The 11,159-nt window shown below is 39.1% G+C and overlaps 2 protein-coding genes across 2 annotated transcripts in view; one reads left to right on the forward strand and one right to left on the reverse strand.

Moving 5' to 3' along the window:
* Positions 1–2,651, reverse strand: part of stpg2 (sperm-tail PG-rich repeat containing 2) — a 58,686-nt gene extending 56,035 nt beyond the window's left edge. The window contains exons 1-3 of the mRNA XM_069178323.1: positions 2,520–2,651; positions 1,896–1,999; positions 1,322–1,489 (exon numbers count right to left, since the gene is read on the reverse strand). Of these exons, the coding sequence (XP_069034424.1) occupies positions 1,322–1,489; positions 1,896–1,999; positions 2,520–2,619 (372 nt within the window). The 5' untranslated portion in view covers positions 2,620–2,651. The remainder of the gene's footprint in view (positions 1–1,321; positions 1,490–1,895; positions 2,000–2,519) is intronic.
* Positions 2,652–4,970: 2,319 nt separating this feature from the next.
* bri3bp (bri3 binding protein) lies at positions 4,971–11,153 on the forward strand. Its single transcript, XM_069178325.1, has 3 exons — positions 4,971–5,299; positions 6,451–6,553; positions 7,171–11,153. Exons 1-3 carry the CDS (start codon positions 5,123–5,125, stop codon positions 7,590–7,592), a joined length of 702 nt encoding a protein of 233 aa, XP_069034426.1. The 5' UTR covers positions 4,971–5,122; the 3' UTR covers positions 7,593–11,153.
* The last annotated feature ends 6 nt before the right edge of the window (positions 11,154–11,159 follow it).

Below are 11,159 nucleotides of genomic sequence, written 5' to 3' on the forward strand. Positions count from 1 at the left end.
AGGGGGAGGGAAAGAGCAACCTAATCATCTCTAGAGTTCACAGCAAGGTTAAACTCAATATTTTTACTACTACAGTGTCACTTCTGATAAAGCTGGAGGCTACTGGACAGACTCCAATTTCCCAAACTTCAAACCCTCTTTTCCAAAGTTCATACGGCATATCATGCCAGATATTACGTGGGCTAAATAATAAAAGTGTTTGCTTTCTTTGTTTGTAGGCTTAAACTCTCAAACCTTAGACATTGGATGTAACTGCCAGCAGGAGGAAGAGTTTGGCTGTACCAAATCTGGATTCACAATGGTACAAGGCACTCTTTGTTTGTTGAATTTGATGACCAGCGATACTAAACCTGTCAAGGGGGTTTTGCATACACCTCCTTGTTTCTGTACACTGAATGCAAAAGTGAAGGGTGAGAAAATGTTTAAGGTCCTATATTGGGCACACCATTATCTTTATCACCATTATTCACTGCCACAGTGTAAGAACTAGAGTATCCATGGACAATTGAGGTCCAACTCTGCAGCATTACTGCTTCTGAAGACTGTATAATTGGCATATTCAGCCTAATAAGGCTACTGTGTCTTGAGATATTGCTGATATTTTACATTTACTGATTTAAGGTAAAAGTATTGTCACTGTAACAGTTGAAACCAAGTTACCAATTCTTACATGACTGTCAGATGTCTTTACAATTTTCACTCATTATCTCTATCAGAATCATGATTACTAAGCCTCTGTCACATTTTCAATGATGTGAGAGATTTTCTGTCTTAATTATAGATAAAAAAAAAAAAAGTGTCATATTGTCTCTTTCCTTTGTTTCACCGCCCTTGTTCCAAATATACATTGTGATTCATTTTAAAATGGCACAATAAATGCATCATATGGTGGCTTTTGTTGTTGTTTGTTTGTTTTACAACAGGGGGGATGTAGCTCTTTTGATCAAAGCCTGGATAAAGTGTTTCCTTCAACAGTTTTAAAATAGCATACTGAAGTTTCCATAGATTGGTGTTGAGCGGTATTTGCGTGGATTCCAATATGTGGAGATATGTATGCCATCATTACACAAACTTTCAAATCATGGACAGCTAAACTCCATGCTTGTCCTTTGTTTTGGTTTTATGATATGACTTTTTGATCCATTGTGTGTCCCAATCAGGGAAAACCGAGGGCACAGTTTTTTTTACATACATTTCTTAGACAGAAGACATGCTGTATAAATATAACTCAAATGAATGACACAAAAAGAGTAAATCTATAATAAATCATGGTCAGTACTACTTATTTACTTTGCCGTCATATCTTCACCCATATGCCTACCATTTTTCCGCCACGCTTCTCAGGCTGTCCTACATTAGCCGTGGTGGCCCTGAGCGTTTTTTGTAAGGCAGGCAGCACGTTGTAGGTCCCGGGGCCAGGAACCTCTGACTCCACGTTATCGAAACGCTTGGAGCGGTTCTGCAAACTCTGGCCACCATGGACGTTGAGCTGAAGAGATGAGGGTTCAACAGAAAGGCAAGCAAAGACATAAAGGGACTGCAATCAACAAAATGCATTTCCAGCAAAATAAAAATAGTTTTGAACTAAATACTGAAAATTATACTTATTTATGAACCTCTTGACAGTCAAATTATTGGTTCTGCAAAATCATTATTAACTGCTTCGAATTGGCAAATTCCATGTTATAAAAGTTTAACAGCAAAATAACTTGCTCTATCTTCCTTCTTGATGGCATGTTGATAAAAGTTAACAAAAAAAAAACTTTACATTCTTGTCCCTCTTAAAAATGACCCTCTTTCTCAGGTGCCGGGCAGAACGTCCCACCTATGGCTCTCCAGGACACTCGGGCCTGGACTTGTTGGTAAATGAAATGATTCTCTCTACCCTACAGTACCTTGACAGGTGAGGTGTCATACTGTCCAGGCCCTGGCAGGCTCTCACAGGACTGTGTGAATCCTGTCTGCCTGTTGGTCAAGGACTGGAATGGAGCATAGCCATCTGCAATGAGAGGAAAAACTCAAACACACAAAAGTACAACTTGCTTATTAAATAACAGCATGATTACATGTTAAGGCTACATATATGTTTGTATTATATAAAATACAGTTAATTACACCAGTGTAAAAACAAGTTGAATTGTGTTTTTAAGGAACGGAGCAGATGGACAAAATAACAAGAACGTTTTGGGCTTTTGTAGGTTAATGATTTACTCTGCCACACGACTTCATCTGTCCTTCATCTGGAGGCAACATATGCAGCATTGTGAGCAAAACATTGTGACGTTTGAATGCTGTGACATTTTTCTAAAAAAAAAAAATTAAAAAAATAAATAAATCCATATTTCAATTTAAAACTTTTTTTTTTTTTTTTAATTACGCTAGCAAGCTAGCAAGAGCTTATTTGAGGTTCATTTCAAAATAGCACATTTTGGCCACAGTTTTCAGTGGAGAGAAACAGTTGTATGTAGATTAAAAAACGAGACTATAGTTTTATTTTTTTTCAACTCAAGTCTTACTACCTGCTATTTGATAATGCCGTCTGATATCGTACGATCCGGGGCCAACTGTACCGGTAGGTGAACTTGTTGTGAAGGTCACTCTTGGAGCTCTTCCGTACATTTTTTTTTTTTTTTTTTTTTTTTTTTTTTTTTTGTACTCACCCTGAACCAAAACGGACTATCGTCTTAACTAAACTTAATTTGTATACCACCCAAAGAGGGTATAGTTGTCATTTTAGTTAATTATTAAGCCGCTCCGAGGTTAAAGCACTCCCGCCCCTGCTCTCCTCTTTCTCTGACTGAACTGTGCTCGTTACTCTGCGTGCCTCGTTGCCTGGATACCACATGTCGTTACTCGGCGACCGGAATCCGAAAGCACGCGAAAGAGAAGACGAAGTGACTCGTGGTATTATAGTAAAAAAAAAGTAAGGTTTATCAGTATCTTTCCTCGTGGCGTTGTTTTGTTTTTGTTTTTTGTTTTTATTTATTTTTTTATCAACTGTAGGCTCAACATGAACATGTTTAAAACTCTAGTAATACTTGTTGACTTTGTTTTTACTGTTATTGTTTTTGATGACTTATTAGTGAAATCGTGCTAAAAGCAGGCCTATGTGCCTATAAACTTTAAATGTTTTATAATTAGGCTAATATGGGCCATACTTATCTAGTGTAGGTTATATATTTATTTATAGTGCGTGCCAAGGAGCAACCGCAGCCCAATCCTACCATCTAGTGGGTGAATAAAACGTGGCAGAAGCATATATATGCAAGTGAAGACCAGTTGAAGCTCATTCAAAGTCTTGCTTGTTTCTGTGGTTTAAAAAAAAAAAAACTGTTCCTGCATTTGGCCTTAATGGGCTACCACTCCTGTTTTTTGGTTGTTTATTTTTTTTAGTTTTGACCTACTTCCTTCTCAGTGTAGTTATTATTTGTATAATGAGAACTCAGGAGTTAACAAGTGCCCCTCTGGAGTGTGCAGTGAACTCCATCTTTATTTGAACTTCTTATTTTGTCTCACTAGCAGGAGGTTTCCCTTGCACACTAGTCTCTGATTTGATAAATAAGTAACATTACAGCAGAGACATATCTAGTTCTGAAAGATAATATCTGTTGCTGAGGAGACGAGAACTGAAAGTGAATATCGTCAGTGAAACGGGGATATAATCAAAACAATTGGTATGCAAGTAGGCTGACCATTAACCCACCATCCATATGCTCACATGCAATTTCCTAAAACCCACACTACAATTTGACACCACAGATTCCCCGCATTTCCATACTAACCCAACAAGACTAAAACAGATGGCATGTGTAGCTGATTGAAAGCTGCATCATTAACCACTGACTGAGAGTAGGCTATGACACTTAAAATTTGTGAAGATGTTTTGGCAACTTTAGCTTACTAATTATCCAGTGTGTTTTCCCAGGAAGAGAGGATTTTTGAAAAATAAAAAAATGTTGGATCCCTTTTCTGTAAAAAAAAAGTTGGTTGCTTCTCAGAAAACTGTGCCATAAAACAGGACATGTAAGCATCTCTGCATTAAATGGGTACATTTTTTTTAGAGATCTAGAGTTAATGTAACTTGGTCTGGCCTTAGAATAGGTTTAACATATTTTTGGGATATGGACAAAAAAACCACTTGAAAATAAATGATAAGAGATGGGATTAGACAATATCAGGGTAGAGATGCAGATACTAACGTGGTTTCTTATTGTTTTATGCCAAGAAAAAATGGGTTACAAGGACTTGAGGGGTGGTTGTTCCTCTACATTCAATGGACAATCTTTTTTTTAGGCTTGTAGTTTAAATGTTTGGTTGTACACGCGGACAGACGGTAGCTTCTTAGTGCAGACACACCAAAATATGTTGGTGTTGAAGTCTGATTTGGATGTGCTGATTACTTTGTGTTTAAGCAGAATGAGTCTTTTGGACTGAGATTCAGGGAAGAGAGGGAACTAACGTCACCAGTGGGGGGCAGTGGAGGGCAGCAGAAAGCTTTAGAGGAGCCTAACCTGCTTCAAATTCACATGATGCCAAGTAGTGCCTTTACGGATAATAGGAAATGTTTGAAGAATGAAGGCAAATTGTTTAAAAAAAAAAAAAAAAAAAAAAAAAAAAAAAAAAAAAAAAAAAAAAGGGGGGGGGGGGGACAAATGGGACTCGACACTGGGGTGATGAAATCTCACTTATGGTATGTCCATATATGGCATTTGTCGGGTTATAGCGTTTTGGGTATTTCTAAAAGTACCGGTAAATGTTTTTTTGAATATACAACATTTATAACCAAATTAGAGATTGATTATAACAGGATCTTTATTCCGCCGATGCAGTGTAAAGTATTTACTTACCATTCAGCCGACAAAATAAAGGATAACAAAATCTCAGTTTACTCTCTTTAAGCCTTTGACTTCGTCCAAAATCACACGTCAAACCAGGATAGTGCGCGGAAAGAGGACTTTACGAAGCGTCCGTGAAAGCAACACGAGTTGTCGCCATCATCACAGCCAGTGTCTGTCCTCCTATCCAGCAAGGTGCCTCACTTTGGGCGGCTAAGTACCGAGTACCCTATTCACTCTGCGTTTAACCGGACCATTTCGATATACACCTTTGCGCCTTTGGTGCCATGAAAGGATTCCGGTTTTTCGTGGTTTCCCTGGTGCTTTCTGCGTCTTTGCTGTGCACAGCCGAAGCGGCCAGGGGCAAGACCAGCAACCAGAACAGCTTCCGACGGGCAGCTAATGGCATCTACCAGACTCTGAGCAGCGTTTTCGGAGAGGACAACATCAGAGGGTTGTACAAGGTGAGTGAGGCCGTTTCGTGCCATGATTGCGCGGCAGGCATGCTTTGTTCGAGCGGCTTGCAGCAGGTGTCCGGCAGGGAGGCGGTCTGAGCCTGGCGAACAGAAAAGAAGCGCGCCCGGGCCTGCCCAACCATTTTTGCGGATGCCATTTTGAAAAATGTGCCCTTATATATTAGTCGACGTAGCTCTGTTGTACATGCATGACTGTGGTTTGCATACTAGCATTTTGATGTCGGTATTTTGTTGTGAAACCGATTCATTTATCGTACTCAGTCCATCCGCGAGTGCATCTCTGGAAAGCCATACAAATGTCAAACAGCTGTTTCTCTAAGTACACTTCCTCTCTCGTTGAGGAGAAAGCTGCCTGTGTGCTCTCTTTGGCCCTGCTGCATTTCCTGCATTTTCAAATTAAAATGTTATTTTCCGGCGTTTAGCCGCCAAACCAAACCGAATTGACATCATGTTCGGCTACCACGTGGTCATCTTCCTCTGGCAGCTTCGGCTACTGTCGAGAACATGTTGAAATTCACTTATTTACATGCGTAGTCTTCATAGTACTCTGATGTAGTTTGACCTAGGCTCTTGTATTAGACTGCTTTTAAACTGATACTGACTCGTCACGAGCAAAGGGAGTGGTTCCTATGAAGACTCTTGTCATGGTGGGGTAAAGCCACTTGATCCTGTTATAATGTTTAAAATCGGTCACCGATATATCAGCACCAGTGGTGGAAGACGTATTGAGAAGTACAGTGATGTGAAAATACTTCATTACAAGTCAAATCCATGCATTAAGTAAAAGTACTAGCAGCAAACTGTAGTTAAAGTATTAAAGTAAAAGAAAACATTGTAATGTCAGATCAAAAGGTGTTATGTCACATCACCGTAACTGTTCTGTCATGTTTAAATCGATACTGTAGGTAGTAGCTGACGGGCTACTGTAAATACCTAAAGACCTAAATATTTGTCATGATGATTGATTTAGTTACTTTAAACTAATGTTGGACCTTTTTTTAGTATTGTTTTTTGTTGTTGTTGGTTTGTTTCAGTTACTGTGCCAAGATAATTCCTTCTGTAAACAGTTAAAGGTAAACCTTTAATGTATGGATGAGACACAAACTAACCACACTCCACTTTCTTTCATTATTTCTCAGTTCTTCTCCAAAGCAACGGAGCGGTTCGTCCATGGAGTTGATTCTTTTCTGGACACCGTCTGGAAGGTCTGGTCAGATCTGCTGGATGTGATGGGCATTGACTGTAAGTCTTTAAATGTATATTCTAGCGATGCACAATATTTGATCTTTGCAGACATCTGATAGGCAGATATTTCCAGTTCATTTGGCTAATTGCAGATACTAATATATTCACCAATTTCTTCCACCAAATTGCAGAGAACACCAAGCCTCTCCTGTAGTGGAGTGAACAGATTATCATGCCAACTCTTATTGTGACGGCCCACTGGCAGATGCAGACGTAATGCATTTCAAAATGTACACATTTAATTACAAGAGAAGTGTTGAGCACTTAGGCATGATTGAAGCAGCATTTTACCAGCCTGTCATATCAGCAGAATTGTTCATTTTATGCCGAGGCAGGTATTTCATTTCAAAACCTTTATTGTATGGTTTGGTTGGTGCCGATATTATTGTACGTCCCCAGTATATTCATAACATTTCAGTAAGAAATGTCAGTGATGTATACAGGTAGACAAAAAGTGAAACATGAAGAAATTTGAAATGCCCTGAAGTGAAGTCGGCCCTCCCAGCTTCCAGAGAGCATCAACTGCGTTTAGGATTTCTTGTAGGTATATATATATTTTTTTTTTTTAACAACTTTAACTTCCTCTTGTCCCTCTCTCGCTCTCGCCTGCGCAGCCTCAAACCTCAGCCACTACTTCAGCCCCACATCGCTCACCAACTCCCCAGCACGTGCCCTGCTCCTGGTTGCCGCTGTGCTCTTGGCCTACTGGTTCCTTTCTATGTTCCTCGGGGGTTTCTTTTACCTGCTGCATGTTGTGTTTGGACGCTTCTTCTGGCTGGCACGTGTCACCCTCTTTGCCCTGTCCTGCCTCTACATCCTGCAGAAGTTTGAGGGTGACCCTGAGCGCGCAGTGCTGCCGCTGTGCTTTGTCATGGCTGTGTACTTCATGACCGGGCCCGTGGGAACGTACTGGCGCCGGGGAGGCGGGGCAGGTTCACTGGAAGAGAAAATTGACCACCTGGACACTCAGATCAGGCTGCTCAACATCAGGCTGAGCCGTGTCATGGACAGCCTGGAACGCACTGGGGACCAGTAGACTTCCTGTATGTTGAAGGGTGAGTTTGGGGGGAGGGTTGAAGAAACACCAGATGTATTTGGTAACAGAATACTGTTTCCTGTGCACATCTGAAGCAACACAACTTCTGGGTATTTACACCTCTATTGTCAAATGGGGACAACAAAACTAGATTTGAATACAGTATTTTAACAACCTGAGTTGATTTTAGTGAAGAGATAAGTAAAAATCCTCCGAGGCTTGGACGGATGACGTGGAGCTTACACAAATCAACCAAACAACTTATTTTTTGTCTCAAAGCTTTGGAAGGTTTTTCTACATCTCTGAGCAAGTAATCAGAGAGATGTCAGAGGTTTTCTAAATGCCGGTCTAATTCTACACCAAATTAGAGTTAAAATGTTGGTGTTTGCTTAAACACCGTCAGTGCTTGTGCTAAATAAATGAGCATATTTTATGTACGCTTGTTTATTTTGATCCTTGTAAATAACCTGGGGGTTAAGACTCAGTTTTGTCCACACATTTTTTTTTTCCCCCTTTTTGAAACCACTGACTAGGAAGGGGCGGGGGTTTATGATACCAGGGACCGATGCAAACATTGTCATTTCTAATGTGTAAAATCTTCAAGATGTCTGATAGTTGTCCCTAGTAAGATTTTATTTATTCCATTTTCCATCCAAAGTGTTGAAATCATGTAGATCTAGTATATTTCGTTGAGTCACCGTTCCATAGTGACAATAGTTTAACATCGGGACCTCTTTTTCCTAATATGTGTGTGTGTTTGTGTATGAGCAAATGCATCTCAATGACTTACTTGAATGTGTGTGTGTGTGTGTGTGTGTGTGTGTGTGTGTGTGTGTGTGAGGGTCAAGCTTATGAAATGGAAAAGCATTGTATTAAAAGTCACCATCAGACTTGGGGAAAATGCAGACAGGCAGCAATATCTCAGGGACTCACCCATAGACTCTATGGATTCACCCAACACGTACGTCGAACTGAAATGAGATATCAAGAATGTTAAAATCATGTCTTGATGTCTTTGAGTCTCGTCACAGTTCAGATATGGTTTCACTTTTTTTCTGTAATTTACAATCCTTGTGTTTTTGCCTTGTTTGATTCATGTCTGATGCCATGATCAAATCCAGCTTTTCATTCATGATTTTGATACTAGCGTGGAATTATTGTAGAGATCTGAACTGTAGCTAGTGCTTCTAAGAGTTAAATTGATAAATAGCGTTGTTTTTTTTTAACAAATGCAGGAAGCTATTTATCCCCCCAAAAAAAATCACCTCGGTCCTTTGAGTCACACAACACTGGCTTGAAATCTGTCTTGACACAAACACATTATTATGGGTTTGCAATTTTCGTCAGGTATAAATTATATTTGTTTGTCAACTTGGTTTCAGATTAAACGAGGTCCAGTGCCTTTGATCCTGGGGGGGGGAATTGTGGCACAAAACCATTTCACCGTGCTTTTTTTTTTTTTTTTTTTTTTTTTTTTAACAATTTATCCATGCTAGTATGTGATCATATCTCTTACCAGTATTCAATTTGCAGTAAACGACCGGCCTGATTGACTCATGCAGTATGATAATCTTTTAAAAACATTCTTTGTGTGCATCAGTGCAGCCCTCGAGTTCGTTAGGACTTTTTATATGTTTATTTCTGCCATTGTTTTTCCCATTGTGTATTGTCATAAGAGAATGTTTTCTATTCCCCATCACTGTGGCATATCCTTGTCTACTTACATCCCCCTGTTTCCCTTTTTCAGTTCATTATGTCTATACTGCATAAACATGGTTTTATAGAAATGACCCTAATGCTGTGCAGATTTTTTTTTTGGGGGGGGGGACAACTTGGTGCTTTCCGTGTGTAATGAGAAAAATCGACTAAACAACGACCGATATTGATACGCATGACATTCACATCCTCAGCAACTACCAGCTATGGGATGTATTTCTCATTTCTTTCAATAGTAAGGGTACAATGTTAACATTTTTCTCGGAGAAGAAAGATGTTGTATCACTCCAATATCAGGTACAGACACGTACATGGACTCTGGATATTTTCCAGCACAGTTTGATGATTTCCAGTGCATGTGGATTTTCATGTGCTCAGTACAATGGCTATATTTCAGGCTTTCATTAGATCTGTTGTTTTGACTTGCAAATTTATTATGAAATAAAGGCTGAGTGCGAGCAAAATTCTAAACAAAATATACATTACATACAAAAGATATTTGAAACTATGTGTATTAGTTGTTTGTACATTTTGTCATATTTTGCCCAAACATGTCCAGCTTGCAGTAAACCACCCCAGGTAGCCCATATATCCAGTGTCATCTGGGTGTTTCTTGCATGTTTTTATGCCTCTTAATATTAAGATATATTACAATATATATACATGTTGACTGCCCAGGTAGAGAGCTCTTACAAAATGTGATGAATTAGCCAACTTGATTATATTTGGAATTTTATAACGATAAGTTTCAGTTTTCTGTAGGATGGAAGTTAACATTTGCACTGAACCGTGTCAACCAAATTATCCCACTTGAGAAGGCTGTTTGTCATTACAGGACTAAACTAAACACACTCTCTCTCCTCCCGTTCCAGCAGTGCTGTCTGTGTTTCCGACACGCTGGCACATTTTTAAATACGTTGAATAAAAAGGGTATTTTTTTTTTTTTTTTTTTTTCCATTTGCAGAGGGGCAGCTCACTTTTGAGAAGGACTTGATTCTGGTGTCATGTAAGGTTAGCCTATCAGTCTGTAGCCAATGATCTGCGTGTGTTTAACTAATGTGTGATCTAAGAAGGTGTTCACTGAATAATCATGTATGTTATTTATGATGGATCAGGGCATTGTTGTTTGGTAGTTCAATCCTAAACATGTGATACCGTACTTCACTTACTACAGGATTTTCAGAGGTGTTTATAAAATCTTGTATTTTAAGACACTGAAAACTGTTCAAGAAAAATGAACTATAAGTGAAACTGTTACTTTTCAAACGGTACACTGTTCTCTCATCTTAAACGTACTCAAAAGGCTCCAAGAGGGAGACTTTATCCTCCCTCTGAGATACCATGGAAGAGACAGTGAGTACTTTTAAGTTGCCACTAGTTGTAGATCTGTTCATGTATCACTTGTTATCACTTAGATGCTGAAAGATGGCAGTGGATCTTTTTGTTGGCATCTCTCGGCACCAGATTGAATGTTACATTCAGACCATATTTATTCCTTGTTAAGAGTGTCGTTTGAATGACCTGTAATTCTGTTCATTTTAATGCACTGTATCCTACTTATTCCTATTATTCCATGTAGCCTGCTTTTTATAATATTCTGTGCCAATTATTTGTATTTGTCGATTTTTGACTAGATGCAGATTTTTTTTTCATGTCACCAATTAACATTTTTAGACCTTTTTTTATCTGAATATTTCTGTACTTAAGTGATGTGGCAAGAGCCAAACTGTTCTGCCTGCTGTTGTTTTCTGACTGTGTCTTTATGAAAAGCTGTTGGTGGGAAAGTAATTTTTTTTTTTTGAGTGAAACTGAGGTCCAGATTTGAATAAATTAAACACCACAGTATGACTG

This window comes from Embiotoca jacksoni, unplaced genomic scaffold, assembly GCF_022577435.1.
Source record: "Embiotoca jacksoni isolate LCO1_2020_lvr unplaced genomic scaffold, fEmbJac1.0.p SCAF_8, whole genome shotgun sequence".
NCBI lineage: Eukaryota > Metazoa > Chordata > Actinopteri > Embiotocidae > Embiotoca > Embiotoca jacksoni.